General features: G+C 33.9%; 1 protein-coding gene across 6 annotated transcripts in view; it reads right to left on the bottom strand.

Annotated features, from left to right (window-relative positions):
- Positions 1–24,485, bottom strand: part of LOC123566668 (interferon-induced very large GTPase 1-like) — a 110,630-nt gene that overhangs the window by 62,575 nt on the left and 23,570 nt on the right. Inside the window, exons 1-8 of one of the 6 annotated variants that reach the window (XM_053517719.1) lie at positions 18,010–18,320; positions 6,447–6,647; positions 3,175–3,224; positions 2,550–2,817; positions 1,988–2,068; positions 1,711–1,797; positions 912–989; positions 176–239 (exon numbers count right to left, since the gene is read on the bottom strand). In XM_053517719.1, the coding sequence (XP_053373694.1) occupies positions 176–239; positions 912–989; positions 1,711–1,797; positions 1,988–2,068; positions 2,550–2,817; positions 3,175–3,224; positions 6,447–6,636 (818 nt within the window). In that variant the 5' untranslated portion in view covers positions 6,637–6,647; positions 18,010–18,320. Of the gene's footprint in view, positions 1–175; positions 240–911; positions 990–1,710; positions 1,798–1,987; positions 2,069–2,549; positions 2,818–3,174; positions 6,143–6,446; positions 6,648–18,009; positions 18,367–24,485 lie in introns of those variants that run through there. The other 5 variants (XM_053517720.1, XM_053517722.1, XM_053517723.1 and 2 more) reach the window with 5 other exon arrangements.

Below are 24,485 nucleotides of genomic sequence, written 5' to 3'. Positions count from 1 at the left end.
AAGAAAACCATACTAAAGTTTAATCTAGGGGACTTCTGTTTTACCTAAATTCCACATTCTTGGGTATTATTCATGGATTATCAATGTGATTTTAGAGAACTTACAAAACAGTAAGAAATTTGGAAAAATTATATATACAATTGCAAATCTGCAAATATTTGAATGTGTTACCTACATTTTTGTGAAATGGTTGACTAGTTCATTTTGAGGTTTTGAAGACTTGTCACAAACAAGGGGCTCTGAAATAAGGAAGAAGACATACTATAGGCTGTTTAAAATACATACATTTTACTTGACATAGTAAAAACTGTCAGTTGGAATCAAACTTTTTTTTTTCATTGATTTGATTAATTAGCTACCAAATTGTATACACTCAGAATATAGATTTGTGCTGGTCAACATGTATTAAAGAGTATTGGCAGTTATATTATGCTTACCATATCACATAGGTTACATATATATGGACTACATATACACACATTCCAGATATAAATTTATGCAATATGAAAATTGGAATTTGGAAACTCATTTCTGATTATCAAATAGGCAAATTAATTTTTGTATCAAGATATCATATTGAAATTAATGAGAAGCAATGTTCCTTACAGCCTGATTCATTAATGGACTTGCCTTTAAACTGAAATTCTTACAGAAAACCACAAGAAGAGTGGTTTCAAAGATGTATACACTATATATAATGGATGCAAGACTGGAAATAAATACTTTGTATTCTTAAAATAAGCTTTATTTTGTACATAATTATGTAAAATATATTTTCATCATCAAGTTTCAGTACATGTGTTGCATATAAAATTCAATATCTGCTTTTATAAGTTCTCATCATGGCATCTGAAGGTGCAAAAACAAAAATGAATTGCAATTGAAGTTCAAAATGTTTTTATTAAAATTACCTCTATCTGAAGTACTGCTGCTTGGACATGGTGCTGCTGAAGCCCTGCTGCCTTGAATTGGTGCTGCTGACTTTGCTGCTGATGATAGTGAAATATTCAAAACAAACATCAGTATTCAAAGGATTGCTCAAGAAAAATGAAAACCTTATATATTGAACTTACTAACTTTTGTAAATGATATTAAAACAGGAAAATATATTTTGCTCTTTGATCCATTGCAAATACTTTGAAGGGAAACAAAGGTTATTAAAGTTTCTCACTCAGAATATAGATTTGTACTGGTCAACATGTATTAAAGAGTATTGGCAGTTTTGTTATGCTTACCATATCACATAGGTCACATATATATGGACTACATATACACACATTCCAGATTGTAAATTTATGCAGTATGAAAATTGAAATTTGCAAACTGATTATGATTATCAAATAGGCAAAATTAACTTTTGTTTCAAGATATCATATTGAAATTAATGAGAAGAAATGTTCCGTACAGCCTCAATCATTAATGGACTTGCCATTAAACTGAAACTCTTACAGGAAACCACAAGAAGAGTGGTTTCAAAGATGTATACACTATATATAATGGATGCAAGACTGGAAATAAATACTTTGTATTCTTAAAATAAGCTTTACTTTGTACATAATTATGTAAAATATATTTTCATCATCAAGTTTCAGTACATGTGTTGCTCATAAAATTCAATATCTGCTTTTATAAGTTCTCACCATGGCATCTGAAGGTGCAAAAACAAAAATGAATTGCAATTGAAGTTCAATTTTTTTTTATTAAAATTACCTCTATCTGATGTACTGCTGCTTGGACATGGTGCTGCTAATGCCCTGCTGCCTTGAATTGGTGCTGCTGAATTTGCTGCTGATGATACTGAAATATTCAATGGTTGACAGGAAAATATATTTTGCTCTTTGGTCCATTGCAAATACTTTGAAGGGAAACAAAGGTTATTAAAGTTTCAAGTTTCAAGTTGTTTAACCGTAATGTATAGTCTAGATATATTGATACCAACATTGTAATGAAAGTTTTAGAAATTGATCTAGATTCTACAGGTACTTACTTTCATCTACTTTCTGCAACTCTTCAGCATTAATAACCATACTAGGAATTTCATCTGCATATGCATCCTCTTCATCTAGACCTGGTATTAAGATGTAAAAGTAATTAAGGAACTTAACAGTTTAGAAAAATATCATTACTGCAGCATACAGTATAGAAAATAGTATGGTGACAAGGATGTCCCATGATAATTTTTTGTATTAATATATAAATAATTTCGGTTCATTTAGATTTCTTTCTCATCATTCATGGTAGCATTAATGCTTTAATTTAATTAGCAAAATCAGCTGTTTTAAAAACCCCACTGGTAGCCTCAAGTACAAGGGAGATAACCTTGCCATGTTCAATTTGATTGGCTGTTGCTATAGTGCGTGTAAATAATATTTGTTTATAGATGATGGTGCCAGCATCAGTTAACATTTGACATTATTAAAGTTAAAATGGTTAAATAACATTAGATTCTATGCCTGTTTACATTTACACATCGATTTTCTTTAGAATTGTAGACGGAGATCTACATAATTTGAACATATACATAACCCTAGCCTTTTGTCAATACTCACGTAAACTTATCGTGACAGTTTCACAGTCAGTAGCTCCTGGTATCCCGTGAAAGGAGGCTGAAGAACAGAACAATCCAGCAATATCATCAAGGAGTGGATCTGGCAATGGTGCTGGTGGTCCACCCCCGGTTTTCTGCATGGACACTTTCTGCATGGTGGTCTCAGTTTTTGCCTTTTTAGTGAGGTTACGCCACTTTTCCTTCACTTCAGCGACGAACCGCTTCGCATTTCCGACACTGTTTACCTTTTCACAGATGGTCGCCCAGGCCTGAAATTTTAAGATACAAGTCACAAGAATCTTTATATTACGTCGAATAAATTTTAACAAAAACATTTGCTCATTATCTATTTTCCGACAAATAAAGAATACAGAAAATAACAAAAATAAAGCGGCTTAAAAGTAAGATATTAAAGCGAAAGTTAGGCATATTAATTAAAACAACATGCATACACTTTCATGAGATTAGAAATCTATTAAAACTAATTAAGTAAAATAACATTGGTCTACATTTTGAAAAAGAATTAAAGGACATTTCGTATGCTAGATTACGGAGATGAACCTGTGTAAATCTACACTACATCTCGGGATCATGGGGTAATTGGACAATTGCATTTTGAAACTTACTTTGTCTTGAATTTTCTTTGTGATTCCACCTGTTCCATTGCAGTGTTTTGCTGAAATTGTACTGAAGTTATCTGTAACTGCGGTCTTTAACACCTCCACCTCCGACATAGAAAAGTTTTTGGCCCTGAATCTAGGTTTCTTGGAGGCTGGAGGTTCCATGTTTTTGTTTTGTCTTCTGCTTTGACAAATTCCGCGAAAATAACGTCACCGGAACCACCAAATACCGCATGACGGGACGGATTGGTTAAAACTAACCAGTGGTTAATTTTAACCAATTTGGTTAACTAACCATTTGGTTATCTTGGTTTATACAATTGGTTAACCAAACTGGTTAGCTAACCAGATTTGGTTAAAGATAACCAAAGGTTAGAGTTTAACCCAGGGTTAATTTAACCAAGCTTTATACAATTGGGTGCTGACCAGTAGTTTCTTGGAAAAAATGGTTTAAAAGTTTTCCCTTTGATTACTATGATAACCAAAATTCTGCATGTATAGCCTTCATTTATAGGAATCTGAAAGCGGGAAAATTTATGACATAAGAAAACTGCCTTTGTGGTACGTGATGTTCTGTATAAGAATTGTTGGCGACTGACCAAATGGCAGACTACAGATATACTGTTATCATAAAGGCTCATCATGAAAACTTCGTGCTCAGGTGAGCTAAAATGTGACTCATTTTCTTGGAATTTATTAAAACTATAAAGACAACCTTAAGCAGAAACAAGATTAAGCACTACAAATGCATATAAGAGTGACCGTTTCCTTCCTATATTTTAAAAAACAAATTCCTCAAAAGAAAATGAAGAAATGAACAATTATTATCAGTGAACTATTTAGCGACAATTGCTTGAGGAATATTAGTGTCGCGATCATTTTACAGTTTCGTTTTGATACTTGAAAGACCAATGTGGGAAAGGTTAGGAATAAGGAGGTCTTCCTTTCCTCTGGGCTGTAAAATGAAATTAGAATTTATGTACGCTTTATATACGTTGTTCGTCATTCTGAAATTAAAAGGAATGTTATTCAATATTAAAAGTTCACAGTTTTCAGCTCACAAAGGAGTCATTTTTATAGAATTGCGTCTGTCATCCGTCTTCGTCCGTAGTTCTCAATTTTATTGTTGACACTCGATCACTGTGTTGTTAAGGTGGTTTTAATCGTTAAGGAAGGGACTTTTAAGAGCGTATCATTTAGAAGCTTTAATGAATTAGAATTTTCCAACGACCTACGTGCAATTAACGTTGATTCTCAGAATATCAACACCTTTGTGATTGAGTTTGTTTCGAATATAGATGATTTCTTGAATTAGCACGCTCCCACAAATAAAGAAAATATAATTCAAGGATCACCCAAACAATGCTTCAATAAAAATTGCAACATCTAAAGCAACAAGAAAGTCCGAGCGTACACGGATCAGTTTGAGACATATATAGCAGTGAGAAACGAATACAATTTTGAAATCAAACGTCAAAAGAGAAACACACCCAGCGAAAAGATGTAGGTCATTCCAAGACTCTTTATAAATAAGTATCTGAATAAGCTTGTTTCAAATCCGATAACCATTGCCTAAAGTAGAGTCCAGTGACTCATAGGCAGAAAAATGTGCTGACCTTTTAATGGTAAAAATCCAAAAAATACACCTATCCCTACGTGAACACCAAAACCTTTAACATTAAGTTAAGGATCACTACCTTTACTAAATTGACTCAAGAGAAAGTGAAATCACTCCTCAGGTTGAATCGAATACTACGTCTTTAGAGCTAGATATTTTGCCAACAGGTATACTGAAATAACCTGTAAATGAACTTCTCCGTAGTACCACTAAATTGGTGAATCTCTCATTATGACGAACTGTTTTCCCAGTGAAATACAAAAAGGCAGTTGTTGGACCTTTGCTAAAAAGGCAGGTCTTGACCTAGAACTTTCAAATTATCTTCCTGTAGATGTTTAACTTCTTGAGAACGCTGTTCTTTACAGATTGAACAGACATGCAAATGAAAACAGTGCTTCGTCTAGGAACCAGTCTGCATATAGGAAATACCACTCCTCTGAATGTGCGCTGTTTTGGTTGGTTAATGAGCTTCTAAGTGGTTTGGAGAGAAAGGCAGTCACAGCATCGGGCATTTCTTGGCGAAACCTTGAACTTTAAAGATCATGTAAATCCAAATGTCATACAGCTATGTTACCTACGAGTTAAGAAAATCCGCACATATTTGACAAAAGCAGCCGCTGAAATTTTAGTTTTGTCTCTACTTATTTCACTTTTGAAAAACTGCAATTTTATACTGTATGGTGTAGCTGATGGTGAGGTGCGTAAGATGCAACGCATTTAAAACATGTGTGCAAAACTTGTCCTTAACAGGAGGAAATTTGACAATTCTAAACAGGCATTGCATGACCTACATTGGTTGGCAGTGAAAGCAAGTACTGAGTTCAAGATTTTGTTTTCTTGTATAGATGTCACATTGGCTTGACACCAATGTGGTTTTAAAAGACTTGAATACGCAGTATGCTCCTAGAAGACAATGTTTGCGATCGTCAGAAATTCTGAATGTTGTTCCATACAACAAGTGCAAAACATTCAATGATAGAAATGTCTGTACTACTGATCCAAAACAGGAATGAACTGCGGTTAGGACTACGCAAAAGTACATTACTTGACACATCCAAAAATATTGTGACACTTTATTTCACATACCTCGTGTCATTGTTTTATTTTTTTTCGAAAACTGTCTTATATGCGATAGCAGCAGGTGATAGTTGTTTTTAAGTTTTGTAAAAGGTTTTATATTTCAACATTTATATTTACAAGGTATGTTTAATTAAACGTAATTGTTGGTACAGGCAGTAGTATTTCTTTTTCTTTTTTTCAAATAATCTGCGATGGTTCCAGTAACCAGGAGGTCTGAACCTCTATATGTACCTCTATTGAAACTTGGTTATCTTGGGATAAAACTTGGTTACACGTCTGAAATATATATGATACCACTCTGAATACCCTGAAGTTTGCATTTTTCATCTGATCGTATATATGAGAGTCAGTATTTTTTGGAGATATGTAACAAATACGATGTATAAAGGACAGACCGAAGGAAGGACAAACAAAGACAAATCTATCATCACTATAGCAAAGTCTGGAATAATTTGTTTTGATAGTTGAGGTGTTGATAAGTTTTGAGTGTGAATCATACATATATAACAGATTACATTTATGTCGGTATTTGTAGTGTTAAATTTCAATACTTACATATTCTATATAACTACAAACAAACCTTTTCCGTTAGGTCCTGGGTTTTGTTCTATTCCAGCGATTATGAGAAGTAGACCAATGAATACCACAGAGCCGATACATTTCAATACCCGACTGAAGTTAAGCACAAATGTTATAGTTACGACGTCAAGTCCAAGTTGATAACTAAAAGAACCAATCCGTCCCCTGTATGTGTTAATGTCGACACCCATTTTGATCGGAACTGCAAAAATAAAAGCACATTTTGTTTAACAAAATTGCTACCTTATGTGCCAGTCACACTACACCGTAAAGCGTTAACGGATGCCAAACGTATAGAAAAATTGCGACAGAAAGTTATCCGGTGGCGAAAGGTATCCCCCGCTGCTGCTCGGTGCTCTCGCGGTATGGGGTGCATAAAATGCACAATGACCGCAAGATTAACTGACATATACAGGACGAACAATCCAGTAGTTCAATTAAAGGATATCACCGTACTAGTAACGGACAAAATGTTGTCTCACATCGTCCGTGGAACATACGTTATATCCATTGCATAACCGGTAGTAGTCCGGTCGTGAAACAGGTCCACTGGCAAGAACGAATGCAAACCGAACAAGAACGGATGCGAACCATACAAGTACAGAATAGAGAACGCATGGATAACGAACTGAACGCATATAAGCGCATTGCTACCGTACATCTAACTGACAACTTTGTTCGTTGGTGTACGTTCTAAATTTTGAACATGATCTAAACCTTTCACCGGATGAAACGAACGTAGCCGGACAAGGAGCGCAGGCGCCGCACGAGAAACGGAAAAGAAACGCATGACACGAACGAATTGAAAATCTTGTAATAGGTTAGTCGTCTGTTAACGCTATACGGTATAGTGTGACTGAGACTTTAGCAATAAGTTTGCCGCATAGATTTTTAAAAGATATATCTAAGTCTCGTAAAACGTCTTCTAAGAAACACACTAAGCACGAGTCTATCTATCTATCTATTAATATACAACTTGAATGACCTGTTAGCTTACATGTGTATGAATAACATTTAGAAAGGTAATAATGAAATGTTCAATTAATTTTACACAACAGTGATATCAACTATTTCTTAACGAGCTTCCATGTGAACATCTTGTGGGTTGGGATATTACTTGGGGTAAAGAATTTTATTTTGCCTTCTATGAAAGTCAGAATATTTCTTTTTAGAACGTGAATGATAGACTATATTTTAAGGATAAATGAAAAAAAAATCATTTTCATTCTCAAACTATTGTTGTTATACTTATGTTATTATAAACTAACAAGGCCGATAATGACATACATTTGTATCGTACCGGATATTATTCTAGAGATCATTCAGTGACAAAAATATTGATCCGTCCCTGTATTAACTTGTACACATGTAAGATACCAATTAATAGGGAAAATGAAGTAATTGTCTGGTTTAAAAACTGAGTGATGAGTCATTTCATTTAATTTCATAGTTAATGCTGAAGAGTGTTTTCTTGTTTTATATATAATCTATGATATGGCTGAAAAAACATTATATCTAAATTTCAGCTTAGATAGTTGATCTGAACTTACTTATTAGACTTAAAACATTTTTAAAGCAATAAAATAATCATATACAGTCGAATATCGTTACCTCGGAAGGTATACTCCTAATAAGGCAGTAGCAGGTGACATGGGTTGGACACCAGCTTTTATAAGACAACTAAGATGTATTGCTATTACATGGTGTAGATTTTCAGAGATGCATACGTCTCGTTTGAATAAAATTGTTTTTAATTATGGTTTACGACATGCAGGAGGTTGCTGTAAAAATTGGCATCACAGAGTAAAAGAACTGTTTATTCGGTATAAATGTGTAGATTTTTTGAACGATGAACGTCATAGTAAAATATATATGTGTAATAAGTTAACTGAAAAGGCAATGAATGAATATTTAGACCAATGGATCGAGTCTCTACATGTCATAAACAGTAATAATAACAGTGGATGTAACAAATTAAGAACATATCGTACTTTTAAATTCAGTTTTGAAACAGAGTTGTATGTTAAATTAAATATACCACACAAACATAGGTCTGCATTATCAAAATTTAGGTGTGGGGTTGCCCCGATCAGGCTTGAAACTGGCAGATATGAAAGGCTTGAAGTTAACCAGAGAATATGTCCAGTGTGTAGGTTAGGAGTGTAAGATGAAAAGCATGTCTTGTTAATTTGCAATCATTATGAATCTATAAGAAAAGATTTATTTGAAAAAGCAGTATCTATTAATGGTCAGTTTCAGAACCTATCAGATGATAATAAGTTGAGTTTCATTCTGTCTAGCCCAGATATGATAAAATTGACAGCAAAATCCTGCTTTCTTATTCTTAAAAAACGTGCTGAATATGTATATACAGTATATTCGGTACCTTAAAAATAACGAATGAGCAAAAGTTAGTCGGGGTTGTCTCTTCATTTAAAGGGATTTTTTTTTATGTTTTTATGGGGCGTTTTCTGTTTATTGTAAGTACACAAGTATAGACTATATTAGCTTCTACTTGATATGAAACATTATTGTTTCAAAGCTAATTGTGTATATAGAGACTGTTCCTCCTTTCTCTCTCTCTTCAAGCTTGAATGTATGAAACATTTTGGTATTATTTAATTCAAGTGTTTCAAATATTCAAGTTGTGATGTCTCTGGACAGCTGGTGATATATTAAGATTGAATGTTCAAGAAAGTAGAGCTATTGTACTTGCCCAAATTACAGGGGCTTTAAAGGTTTTATTTCAGATATTCATGGAGCTGCAGTGTGGTTATCTATTACTGAAAAGTTAACTTTTTTTTGTTATCAGGGGAAGTAAATAACCTGTAACTTCTTCATTTGAATTATTAAAGTTACTTCCCTTGCTTCAGTCATAATTTATACTAACGAAAGTTGAGCATTCTGTTCTACAGATTCTCCTTTTTTTCTTTTGATTGGTAACCTCACTCTGTAATATATCTACAGTATTGCAGATAATGTAGTCATATTTGGTAATTTAAGTGTATATAGTTTGAGAGGATGGTGCTAATCAGTTTATGCCTGATCTGATCAGGGGTAATAATTGATATTTTACATCCATTCTTAAGCTGTGCATTTTTGTGCCAATTTTGCTAATCACTTTTTATGTAAATTTCTTATGGCAGTTTTTAGGCTTGCTCGGGTTAGATAGTTAAGTCAGGATTAGCACCATCAGCTCAAGTTTTTAAACTTAATTACTAGAGCAATTGTATATCATAGTTTTACTAATTATGTGAATATTGATAGTCTCTTATAATTCTGCTGAAGAATGGTCTTGCAAATTTTTTAAAGTGTATAAACTATGTTTTTTTATGATTGTATAATGTATGCAAGAATGAGACTTTAATAAAGAATATATATACTCCGGTTAGCACGATGTGTTTTATACGGTCCCGATTTTTCTCTATATATTTTAACGTTATTACAAAATTACCCTGATATCGTTAGCTTGATATTTTGTTTAGCTAGATGTGATTTTTCAATCCCGTTAACGTACCCGTACTGTTTTTACACCTGGTTTAGTCGATATCACAGCTTGTCCAAAAAATATTCCTGTTATTTATAAGGTGTGAAAATAAACCTATTGTTGTCCGGCGATGTATTAATTGTAATCAGGTCAATTTGTGTGTTTGTTTTGTTTGTTATATAATCTATAATCCGCTTTAAATGTCAGCAAGTCTGCATTTAAGGTATTAGATCACTTATAAATAACCTCCTTTTTGAAGAGTATTCAATTCCTACCATAAACCTACTTTTACTGCAGCAATTCTTATGGGTACGTAGGTTCAAGCCTTACTGGGACCAATTTTTCCCCTTATTTTCCTTTTTGTAGTAAGTTTTTACTTCTTTCAAGACTTATTATTGATTTCTTGTACAAAAATGGAAAAGGATGAATCTTATAAGCGATTTCTTGGTGTTCAAAGTGAATTTGTTGCTTAAACAGAAGGGGTAGAATTACGCATCTTTAAAAATATTGAGTTACACGCGGTGAAAGTTCTCTATTTTGCTTTTACTCTTAGATTATATATTGTGGAAGATATTTAGGTAGGTTTTACGTCTGCCCTGGGGTTATTTTTAAATGGAGAAAGCAAAATTCAAAACAGAAACACAGTATTCGACCTTATGTTTTTAATGTTGAAGTATGAATTCTGTCTCGTTAAATCCATTTGCTTGAGGCACTATAGAAAAAATGATATTGACATTTTTATTTTGTGTTTTATAATTGTTTACCAATAGTTTGATGTTTCTTTTATTAAAATCAATGGTAAAATGAGTTCTCTGCAAACGTTTTGGATAATGGCTATCACTTTGAAATCTGTCTCTACTTGAGCTTGAGGAGATACCATAAGTTATACAAAATTTATAAAAAAGGCACGGTAAAAGTTGTTTAAAAATTGCAAAATAGTGCAAAACACGGTTAACGTTCAGAATATATCAAGCAAAGGCCATTTGGTAAACATTACTATTAGTGATCTAATACCTTAATTCCGAGTTATTAGTCTTAAAAACAGCATGCAAGCGGGTGAGCTTTTTTCCAATATAACAATCAATTTGTCGACATATATTTTTCTGTTTGACGGAGTAAAAATTTGCCATTTAGGATTGAGTAGTAATATACGTATTTAAATGTTCGTTTTCAAAGCACAGTCAAAATGATTACTCAACCAGAAACATTACCACTGCATTCAGACTTGACTTGTCTAGGGATGGACCCGATAACCAAACCGAGGGGTGGGATACCTAATAACTTTACCGAGCATGCTGTTTATGAGGAAGGACCCGTTAACCAACCCGAGGGATACCTATGACTTGCGCTTAACGCAGTAAAAATCAGTAAAAATAAAACTGGGGAATTATACACTTAAGACGAAATACTAAATAATAGCCACTGAGGAAGAAAAATTTTCTGGCTATGGTATTCCTCTAACGCTTTTGATGCTAGTATGTCCTGTTATTCGGGTTATTCTACGATAAACCACGTTTGGGAACTTATTATTTCTTAATCAGAACGATATCATAACATAACAAAAAATTAACATATCATTTATTTGGCATCAACACATTAACATTTATAGCCAACATATTTTTACAATGCATGGAGTAGAACATGTTAATTTTTCAGAGAAAGTCGTAACATGAAGTTACCTATTTTACAATGATTCTGCATAGTTGGGTTGCAAAATATTGAGAAAATATAGAGAAATGGCAATTAATTACAGGTCACGCCCATACCCAAACATACGCAAAATTTAGCCTTGTGCAAGCAATATTTCAATTTATTTTACATTATTCGTCGATTTTTCATTCAAGATCCATTCAACGATTTACGATGTTTGTCCTTTTCATTCAGAAACATGTCCATTTTAACAATATTTAGACAATTGTTGTGCTAAAATGCGGGAAAAGACATTTCTAGGTCTTAAAACGGACCAAAATAGAGCCTCCTGGTCAAAAATTCGATCTAAATTCCAAAATCACAAGAATTTCAGCCATTTGTCACCGTTTTACATCTTAAAGAATAGATTAATGGCATTTTCATTGATTTTCGAGGAGTTTGACAAAATCCATGTATTGCCCCTTATAGGCTGAACACCACTAAATCCAGCTGTTCTTTATTTCATATAAAATCCACTTACTTCATAACGGTTTTTCGACATTTTCTAGCATATCAGATTTTCAGAGACTTATATTCCCATAAAGAACTAGATCGCTACTTTACAAAAACAAAAACAAAAAGGGGTGTTAACTTTAAGTAAGAAAACTACAGTTCGTTAAATACATACCACTGAATTTACTACTTTTCGCTTCTTTCGAGACATTAAATTCTTACGCCGCCATTTTTACCTAGCATGCGATAGGAACATACCGATTTCAACAGAATGCAAAGTGATACATACTGAAACGCGGTAGGGTAAAAGTAAGCACGTTGCTGTCGAGAAAATGCACTAGGAAAGGAAAAAAAAATAGTGCTATTTATAGCTGGACTACTTATGACTAGACCAGCGCAGGGTTACATTCTATTTGGTAGTGATCAGCCTATTAATTAGTACACCAATCGTACCTCCCCTGTTGAAGAGCGGAACTCTGCAATCACCACGGCGAGGTAGGGTTTACTGATTCCTTGCTTTTCATCACAGCGCTCAATGTGCCGGGGAAAAACAGTTTTAGATATTTTCAGGGCCCAATTTTTGATTGGTCGGTTACTTTACTGGTGGGAGCAAGTATCATTTACACAACAGCCTACACTTTTCTAGAGCTCCGATGTGAACTTGACCAAATCATGTCCTTTTAAAAGCAAAGAAAATCTCCTATATAAGTGACCCCCCCCCCCCCAAATACCAGACTTTTTAATCCCCAATATACAAGATCCTGTCTGGTCCACTCTGATAAGGGTCCATAAAACCCCGGTAGACTTGACATGTAGCCTAATTATTGTCAGAGAATCATAAATTTTATTGCCTACAGATAAATTGGTTATTACCTGTGTTTTGCATTTTATTGAATGGAGTGCTGTTTTTTTTTTCAGAATGTACACAAAATCATTTTAATTGATAATATACTAATTTTGATTGCTCAGTCATGTTGAATAATTTCCCGGCCAATTAAATTATAACTCTTATAGCAAAGCAATTCTCACTCCTCAACAATAAAATAATTATTTTAAAACTTAATATTTATTTAAAGAGAAATTACAAGTTTTTTTATTCAATGATTATGATCATTTTATCAAAAGTAACAAAATAAAACCAGAAAAAAGATAATTGCTGGATTTTATTAGAAATTATTTAAAGAAGCGTTCAGTTGCATTTTTAATAGATAAAAAAGGAATATGGACAGAAGGATTTTATATATTAAAATGCATAATTCCACTTGTGTTGTCTAAATAATGTTTCTTTTGTGTATAATAAATCCAGCAATAAAGATATATCATTGTTCAAAATACACATACTTTATTATTTCTAAAAGCTTTGTGCCTGAATGCATTTTTTATATTTTTGATAAAATACAGCAATGATGAGATGTAATTGTTTGAAAACTTGATTTATTTAATATATGATAAAAACACTGTTGTATCTTATCACTTTGTTTATTTAGCCCTATTTCAATCAAGCTTTCTAAACTCGTTATAAAGGTGAGAACTGATTTGCTATAAAGGTGAGAAATATCACCTGCAAGTTATTTACTGCACGGTAGCTATACAGTAGCTTATTATGATAAACAGAAGCAAGTCTATCAATGGTCAAAGGCTTGTGTATTGGCCATTACCACCAATACGCAGACCTTATCATTCCAATAGGCCACATACCAGGCATACCAGAATCAGTGTCTTTAATGATCTCAAAATAGTTTGGGTCATCTTCAGGTCATGGCAATCTAAATATATTAAATTATATCCTAAAATATCTAATATCTATAGTTTATACAAACTAGCCACACTTTCCTAACCAGAATCCTAACAGAGGTAATGTAAACACATTACCATTTACTCATCTCTATCAAAGGTTATCAGCTCACTGTTACATGAAATGTACGCAGATATTGATGACGTCATACACAACCTCTTTTTACAATTCAATATTAAGAAAAAACATAATTCCACAAATCTCCGCTAATAGTGGTAATCCTACATCACCATCAAATTACAAAATTCTTGTATCCAAGTCAAATGTACCACATGAAAGGCGACAATTGTAGAAATAAACATGTAAACAAAAGGATCGTGCGAATTAGGTCACGGTCATCTGAGATGGTTTTAACTAACGGTGTGTTACGGAGATGGTCGAAACGTGTCACGTGACCCCAGATTTTTTCCTATTTAAAAAAGAATATATATAAAATATTTTATCATTAAAATAAAGTATTAGTGTATCACACATCTACGAACAAAAAAAAATCTGTACAGGACCGAAAACCTGTCACGTGACTTGCTCCATGACCCACACGCCAAAATTTGTTAGCATACCAATAAACCCACCGCCTCTATATTAGAGTTAATACTACCAAAAGTGTCGTTTACGAAAAACAAATTTGGTAAAGTGAAACTAGAGTCCCCTTGTTCTGCACCTATATCTGAATCAAAAAAGGGTGTCACTTCATTTATAATTTAACAGTGGCTTTATCAGTATTATACATACTTTGGATAGCTTTTACAAATTTGGAACTAACTCTTTCTGAGAAAAGTTTCTGGAATATAGAAAATCGATCCATTTTATCAAAACATTTTTCAAAATCAAAAGAATAGGCAATAAAACTTTTTGTTTTCTGAAAGTGATCTGGCAATTATAGAATGTAACAGAAAAATACAATCCACAGTCGATTTTCCATTTTGGAATCCAAACTGGTTGTCAATGATTTTATTATGTTTTACTGACCATTAATTCAAGCGATTAAGTAATATCTGTAAATATATTTTCGCAATAATATTTATTAAGGTGATGTCTCTATAGTTTTTGGCTTCTTCAAAATTTCCACCCTTAAATACTGGGACTATATTTCCAGCACCCCATTTTTGGATACTCTCCACTTTCAAAAATCCTATTAAAGGTTAGAGATAAAAAGGACGAGATGATATAAAAAGTGTTTCTATATTCCTACAATTAAAGTATCTATACCAGCGCTTTTATTATTATTCTGTAAGAACACCGCGTCTTTGATTTCGGAAATGCTTGTAACTCCGTCAAGATCATCGTCTTCTATAAAACTTGAATTTAAATTCTCGGCTCGTGCTTAAGTGATAAGTAAATTATTAAAGTGATTCTATACTTCTGATATATTCAGTTCATTTGAATTTTCAAAGCCTTTAACCACTGTTTTTAGCTCACCAGAGCACAAAGTGCTCAAGGTGAGTTAATGTGACCGGTCATTGTCCGGCGTCCGTCGTCCGTCGTCCGTCGTGCGTCGTGCGTCGTCCGTCAACATTTGCTTTGTGAACACTCTACAGACCATATTTGTGACCCAATCTTTATGAAACTGGGTCATGTTGGGTCAAAAACTAGATCAGTAGATCAGATCAAAGGAAAACCTTGTGAACACTCTAGAAACCACATTTGTGACCCAATCTTTATGAAACTTGGTCAGAATGTTAATCTTGATGATTTCTAGGTCAAATTTGAAACTGGATTATGTGGAGTCAAAAACTAGGTCACTACTTCAGACCAAAGAAAACATTCTGAACACTCTAGAGACCAAATTTTTGAACCAATCTTTATGAAACTTGGTCGGAATGTAAGTCTTGATGATCTCTAGGTCAACTTAGAAACTGGGGTATGTGGGGTCAAAAACTAGTTCAGTAGGTCAGATCAAAGGAAAAGCTTGTGAACACTCTAGAGACCATATTTTTAATCCAGTCGTTATGAAACTTAATCAGAATGTAATTCTTGAAAATTTCTAGGTCAAGTTCGCAACTGTGTCATGTGTGGTAAAATCTAGGTCAGTAGATCAGATTAAACGAAAAGCTTGTGAACACTCTAGAGACCACATTTTTCATCTAATCTTTATGAAAATTGATCAGAGTTTTAGTCTTAATGATCTCTAGGTCAAGTTTGATACTGGGTCATGTGAGGTCAAAAACTAGGTCAGTAGGTTAGATAAAAGGAAAACCTTTTGAACACTCTAGAGACCACAGTTTTGGCCCAATCTTTATAAAACTTGGTCAGAATGTTAGTCTTGACAATTTCTAGGAAAAGTTTGAAACTGGTTCATGTTGTATCTAAAACAAGGTCAGTACGTCAGATCAACTGAAAACATTGTGAACACATTTGTGATCCAGTCTTTTTGAAACTTGATCAGAATGTTAGTCTTGATGATTTTAAATTCGAAACTGGGTCATGCTGAATCAAATACTAGGTCACCTGGTCAAATAAAAGGAAAACCTTGCGAACACTATAGCGGCCACAGTTGTGTCCCAATATTTATGAAACGTAGAAAGTTCGGCTTGATGATCTCTAGGTCAAGTTTGATTCTGGGTCAAGTTGTGTCAAAAACTAGGTCACTAGGCCAGATCAAAGGAAAATCTTTTCAATACTCTAGAGACCACAATTTAAGTTTGAAACTCATGAAAGGAAAATCTTTTCAATACTCTAGAGACCACAATTTAAGTTTGAAACTCATGAGAATTAGTCAGAATGTTTGTTTTGATAATCTGTAGGTCAGGTTTGAATCTGTGTCATGAGGGGTGAACAACTAGGTCACCCGGTCAAATCAAAGAAAAAGCTTGTGAAATCTCTAGATTGTAACCAAATCTTAATGAAATTTAATCAGAATATTTGTCTTGATGATCTTTAGGTCAAGTTCAACTCTTGGTTACGTGACCGTGATTGATGAGCAAGATGAGAAAAATATTGCAAAAAGTCATGTTAATCAATGTATGAATTTTAATGTCGTACTTGACGACGGTCATTAGAAGCTCCCTACTCTTTATTGGATCCTTAAACTTCACTAAACGCCATATAAAGCTCGATTCATCGCAAATTCAACTTTACGCACTACAAAAAGCATTTCTGTACCTTTGACATATTGTGTTATTGCAGTAAAAACCAAGTATTAAAGATAAACTAGTAGCGTTAATTGAGAAAACATTTGCAAGAGAAAACGTTAATTACCTGGCTTGCAATGAAACTAGAGCTTTCTTTTCTAACAGTGCATTTAAGAGATACAACCTATGGAGTTGTAACCAGGAATGTGAAGCTCTAAGATTTCTACTAGATAACATATTTATCAAATTTGGCAATAAAACTTACAGACAAGTATTTGGTATCCCGATGGGAACCAACTGCGCCCCACTCATTGCTGATTTCTTCTTATACAGTTATGAACGAGATTTCATGCTAAGTTTATCCACTGAAACACAATTTCAGATTACTGAAGCTTTTAAAGGAACTTCGAGGTATCTTGATGATATTTAAAATATGGATGACTTATATTTTTTATTTATACTTTTTTTATGTGTTAAATGTGTTAAAAAGTTTGTAAAAGAGGATACGATGCGAAAATCGTGAATCACAGTGCGTGTATAGTGATTGACCCCTCGACAGTTAATCTCTACGCTTTTCTATTTGATGGTGCGATGACAAATAAAGTGTAGGACCCCATGATATTTTTCAGAAATATGGAAACATATTTACCCAAACAAATTCTCCAGATTTAGTTGCGTCAATTTTGGATTTAAATTTAACAATTGTATATAATAATATAGAAACGAAAATATATGATAAAAGGGACAATTTTATTTTTTAAATTGTCAACTTCCCTCACCTTGATTGAGATGTCCCTCGAGCAACATCATACGGAGTCTATATTCACAACTTATTCGGTTTGCAAGAGCTTGCTCAGAGATAGATGATTTCAATGACAGAAATCTTCATATCACCAAGAAATTTGATACAACAGGGTTACCGTTAGCGTTAGCTACGGAAAACTTTCAGTAAATTGTTACGTCAGAGGGTAACAATTTCTTGTTACAGTAAAAAAGTAACAGACAGACAAACCAGCAAATATAACAATAACAAAATTTTATTCATGAATTTAAGTAAAAATCCAAATACCTTTGAAAATTACAAAAAGCTGTAAAATCCAATTTAATAAGTAAAATAGTCCAAATCCTATTCAGGTCAAATTAAATCCAGTCAGAATGAATTCCACAACGTTTAACGCAGTTCAAAAGTAATATTCAAAATTTATAATTCCTCTCATCAAAGATAACTTTAAATCCAGAAATGTTTATATAAATCCTTCAAATAATCCTTCCAAATATTAAATATCCAAACTGGTAATAATGTACTTTTAAGAAATGCAGGAAAGTTTCATCAATATCTTCAGTTTAGCTACTTAAGTTCTTAGGCTCTGTTTTAAATATAAAACATCTGACTATATATTGTATTATGGAAGGTTCCAGAATTTTTATTTAGCACTAAGAAAATAGAACATTCTGGAACTATAAAGGACAATCTTCTCCAAAACAACTGACACACACTGTTTTTCAATAAGTGATACATTACTGATAGAATTTTCTAGACGAAGGGAGAATATTATAGTTGATACAGAAAAATGTCTTAAAAAAAGGTCAGTAAACAATGTTTTGCCTTAGGGAAAAATGAAAAACATATCTATACATAACAAAACTTTACTACAGATCGTCAGAACTGTTAGAAACATACAATACCAACCTTAAAACACTTATAAAACATGGACTTGCACAACCGGAATACTATGGTGATGTAGTAAATAAAATTCAGAAAATTAAATGTAAGCCTTTTTTATTTGTTAAATGTGTTAAAAAGTTTGTAAAAGAGGATACGATGCGAAAATCGTGAATCACAGTGCGTGTATAGTGATTGACCCCTCGACAGTTAATCGCTACGCTTTACTATTTGATGGTGCGATGACTAATAAAGTGTAGGACTCCATGATGCTTTCCTTCTAAATCCTACATACAATGGACGGAGGGAGCTGATTTTTGTCTTGCAGTTTTCTTAGTCATTCCCTTAAAAGTTAGGCTCTTAAAGCTCTGACTTCAGACAAGTTGTGGAGAACATTGGTGTAATTATACTTTAGATGTACCTTAAATTTATGTTTTACTTTATTTAACTGTTATTTTGCACTAATGTTAGAGCCTTTCTCAGCGGGGATTGTTTACTTAGAGTTGTCTTACTTGTTGAAAATTGGGTAAGTGCGAGGTTGGCATGCCCTAAAGGCGTTTAAACACCCAGGTGCCTTTATATATGTTTCTGACTGTTCCAAAGCGGTGCCCCTATTTTCAATTGGTTTTCTGTCTGTCTTGTAGTGTCTGTTGCGTAATTACTATGTTTTCTTGTTTATTGTTGTTTATTGTAGTAATCGTTTTTGTCCTCCATGCTCCCCCTGTTTCCCCCTCCTTTTCCCTTGCGTTTGCGCTACTTTTTGGATCCCCTTTTACTTTAGTAAGTTTTCGTGGCTGCCTACTCTGGCTACCGTAGTCCTGGGGCGGTGCACGGTTGCTTTTTCCTGCTTAGGTTGGTTTGTTTGTGTGATTGTGCCGTTATTTTCCTCTGTCTTACCTCTTTGTTTCTCTATGTTATTTAGTTGGGCGTGGTTGTATGTTTAATTTTGATACATGACTGTGCTTTTGTAGTTTACGCTGTAGTGTGACTGTTACTAAGGAACGTAGCATTCCCTTTGTATATTCATCCTTCTTCTTTCTCCTTCAAATTCTTTCTCAACCCGGTAGAGCGTCGGTCTACGGATCGCGGGGTCGTGAGTTCGATCCTCGGGCGGGGCGTATGTTCTCCGTGACTATTTGATAAACGACATTGTGTCTGAAATCATTAGTCCTCCACCTCTGATTCATGTGGGGAAGTTGGCAGTTACTTGCGGAGAACAGGTTTGTACTGGTACAGAATCCAGAAACACTGGTTAGGTTAACTGCCCGCCGTTACATGACTGAAATACTGTTGGAAAACGGCGTTAAACCAAAAACAAACAAACAAACAAACTTTCTCAACCCCTCCCCCACTCTCTATCTATATTTGACTTAAAGTATTATGTACTTGTTGCATGTTTGAAGCAACCCGTCTGTAATATTTTTAGACTAGTGTGACTATAAATAGATAATGACGTTAAAATCACCAAATCGAATGCCTGAAACAACCGACCAATTAAAAACGGCTATGATCTATAAAAGACTCTGTAACTTTAGCTTTCCGTCATTAAAGTTTCTAACACTCTAGTAAAAATATGTTTACCTTCAGATGTAACTTCCCTTTGGCAAATGATCGTTACGTGCAAGTAAAAGAATGGAATGACTATCTTAGAGTTGACATTAGAGAGTGGCGAGACGGCAAGCCAACTAAGAAAGGCATTACATGTAGTTAATGCGATGAAAAAAAATCACGGATCAACTCTGTCATGCAGACAAGGCCTTACAGGACAAACAGTTATACTGGAGTCACCTCGGAGGCAAAGTATGCTATTATATCACCGCAAACAGCGTTTTTGTCGACATAAGACATGTGTGACTGCGACACTGTTAAAAATTGGTTTAGACGGGAATACCACGAAGCTGCGGAATATTTAATCACCATTTTAGAAAGATATTTAGAAGACAGATTAAGGCCTGCTTTTTACTCTACTGTATAATAATACGTTTCCACTGTCGTAAGAATACGTTTTGGTGTATATTTTCAAGCAGTATTTGTCTTCTTCGTATTTTGACCCAAATAGTCCCGTAAGTTTTGCTGCCGTTGAAAAAGTGTACCAGTATGTCAAGTCCCGGGAAAAATTTAAAATCGGTAGACACAAAATAAGGAAATGGCTTCAAAGTCAACAGTCTTTTTCTTTGACTCCAGGAGCCAGACGTAAATTTCCTCGATCTCGTGTAATTGTCCAAGGGCAGCCAATGGGATATAGATCTGATGGATATGTCTGGCTTAACCAAACAAAATGACGGCTACAAATACGTATTGGTAGCCATAGACATTTTGTCCCGTTTCGCTTTTTGTCTAACCATCAAATGTAAAAAAGGTACAGAAAAAGTGAACGCGTTAGAGCGAAGTCTATCAGGCCCAAGAAAACCTTATACGATGAAAACCGACATGGGTATGGAATTTAGAAGAAAGGAGGTCAACAAGTATCTTCAACATGAAGGAATTCATCAATTATACGCTATAAACACTGAGACAAAGGCTAACTAAGCGGAAATATTAATAATTTTCCTCGAGAAAAACGAGACTTATGTGAAGATGCATGTATTTCCAGTTTTGTTTGAAGTTCTTGCTAGCATAACAGTATTTTTGTTTAACTTAACTTGGCTAGCTGTACCGTCTACCTGATCGTTTTTATCCCAGCCATTCAGAATACATACTGGAATACCCGCCCTTCGGAAATCTTGAATATTCCGCTCGTCCATTTTTGAGAATATTCTCTATCGAAAAGACTTTTCACGTGGGATACTCTGACTTGTTTGATCTATTTTGAACTTGCATTTTGGCTTGGTAAGTTTGATGGGATGTCCTTTGGTCCTCAGTAAAAACTTAAAGTTACAGAATGTAATCGTCTTTTATACCTGCCAGTGATGTGAATTACATGAACTTGGCGAGTTTCTATTCTATCTAAATGCAAACCAATTATTGCTTACAAACGACCTACAAATCTTAGTGATATCTTGGTTCACAGTAGCCTGATGTCTTCGGATGTAAATGGTGGTGTTCTTAAATGTAATAGAACACGGTGTTCTCATTGCGCTAATATCACTGAATCTGTACAGTTTACAAGCTCTCAAACTTTAAAAACTTACGATGTTAAACAAAATCTTAACTGCATGTCTGAAAATGTTATCTATTTAATCACATGCAAAAAGTGCAAGTTACAATATGTGGGACAAACACATCAGAAATGTTCTCAAAGAATGAACAGCCATAAATTTGATATCAGACATTTTCCTGATACTCCTACAAATGTATCTGAACATTTCAATTCTGAAAATCACTCTGTTAGTGATTTTTCTTTCATGCCAATCGACTTGGTAAAAAATGACTGGTTTAGGCTCTTGAAAGAGACTCGTTGGATTCATACATTGAATACAGCCTGGCCTCATGGCATGAATGCTAAAATATTATTTTAGTCTTTCATTTTTTCACACAGATTCTTCCTAATGTATTTTTGCATATAAGTTAGTTTTCCTTGTCTGTATTAATATTATTTTTGCTTTGCAATTTTTGCAGGGAATACGTATCTATTTTTGATCCTATACTATATGTGAATATTACGCCAAAATGGGTAACGTCTTTTGACGTCGTCATTGACGTCGTACTTTCCTTTGTTATTATACTCTGATGAAGTCCAATGGACGAATGGACGAAACATGTTAGTTTTGAAGTAAAAAGTACATTTCTGGAGTTAGTTCTTCGCTTTATCTATTTCTTATTTGAAATACGAAAATTTACGTCTTGTGGCGTTTAAAGTAAACGATCTTCTTTGCGTGTTGCATTTTAAAAGGTATGGGCTCCATAGAAGTGTAAAATCATAAACAAGAAAAGTGGATACCGTACGTACCAGACCCTGAGAGACGGATACGTACGTCCTGATTATATGGGCCGCTACATTGTGGGAAGCGGTGCAAGTCACAGAAAAACGGCCGAAATGAAACAGCAATTAACAGAACAATTATTATCTCCCGTAGCACAAGCGACCGAAATCGCAGTCAGAAATAAAACGCAGGAAGAAAAGGGTGAAAGTTGTAAAAAGGGCAGTGGAAACACGAAACAACGTAAGAATACGTCACCTCTAACGAATACTAAACGAAAGAGATCCCACTTTGGCAATTCTGACTTTAAATTGTAAAGAAAGGTGGACGATTTTCATAAAGAGGAGTTGTCTTTGTTTAGTTTATCCTCAACAAACACATCGTTATAGTAGAGACAATGGATCACTTATCGTCCAGTGAATCAAGTTACCACCTCATCTGCACTAGAATTTAACATTCCCGGTCTTTTCTCTGCGTATTTGGATCTGAAAAGAAGCGTGTTGAACCTTAAAAAGCATATTGTGAAAGGGGATGGCAACGCTGTGAGCGCTAACGAAATAGTTGGTCCGGTCAATCTACCATTTCACACCGTTTTCAGTTAGGTTGATGTATCTTTACAGCAAACCACTTTATCGCATACGGTAATCAATTATCCCTATAAAGCTTACATAGACACAATTTTACAGTCAAAGAAAGGAACGAAGGAGAATCTGTTAGAAAGTCAATTTTGTTACAAAGATATCGGAGACGTTGGTACCAATGATTGTAAATCAGGAACTAATAATGGGTTGTTTTACAGATGCGCGCTCACTAAAGGAAATAAGATCGTGGAAAAGGAAGGACATTACACATAGATTTACTTCAACAACAAAAGTTACTCATAACAATAAAGTCAGATGAGTATATGTATCAAGTAAACTGTATGATAATAACAGCATAGTCAGGTGATTGCATGTATCAAGCAAATTGTATAATAATAACAACATAGTCAGATGTGTTTTTGTATCAAGCAAATTGTATCATAATCACAGTATTGTCAGGTGAGTGCATGTATCAAGCAAATTGTATAATGATAACAACATAGTCTGATGAGTATGTATACCAAGCAAATTGTGATATGATAACAGCATAGTCAGATGGGTTCTTGTATCAAGCAAATTGTATTAATAATAACAGCATAGTCAGATGGGTTCTTGTATCAAGCAAATTGTATTAATAATAACAGCATAGTCAGATGGGTTCTTGTATCAAGCAAATTGTATTAATAATAACAGCATAGTCAGATGGGTTCTTGTATCAAGCAAATTGTATTAATAATAACAGCATATTCAGATGGGTTCTTGTATCAAGCAGATTATATAATACTAACAGCATAGTCAGATGGATTCATGTATCGAACAAACTGTATAAAAATAACAGCATACTCAGAACAGTTCATGTATCAAGCAAATTGTATAATAGCAGCATAGTCAGATCGGTTCATGTATCAAGCAAATTGTATAATATAATAATAATAAAAGCATAGTCAAATGGTTCATATATCATATAGAATTGGTTAGTGAAAGAAGGATAATTTGATTTGAATTTATAAAATTGAATACAAATTGATAATTTATGTATGTGGTCCCAAGCATATTATGTCAAGAAAACATACTTTGTCAAAAACAACATATAAAGCCAAATATGCTCATGTGTCAAACAAGTAGTAATGTGGCAAAAATATAAATGAATTTAAACAAGGTAATTTGATATACAGGCTGCTAAACACAACATGGTATATCAAGAAGCCATAGTTTTTTTCATTTCATAAACAATATTTACAAAAATATATTCATGAATCAAACTAGTTGTGTGGTGGTAAAAAGTTAAGTAAATTAAAATAAATATCTTAGACAGTGCCAGACATATTATGTCAAGAAAACATACTTCATATCAATGATAACATATATCCAAATATGTTCATGTTTCGAACTAGTAGAAATGTGGCAAACATTTAAATAGATTTAAAATAATAAATTTGAT

Source organism: Mercenaria mercenaria, chromosome 11, assembly GCF_021730395.1.
Source record: "Mercenaria mercenaria strain notata chromosome 11, MADL_Memer_1, whole genome shotgun sequence".
In the NCBI taxonomy this organism is placed as follows: Eukaryota; Metazoa; Mollusca; class Bivalvia; order Venerida; family Veneridae; genus Mercenaria; species Mercenaria mercenaria.
Note: the sequence above shows the minus strand (reverse complement) of the source record. Positions and strands in the feature narration are given on the sequence as shown.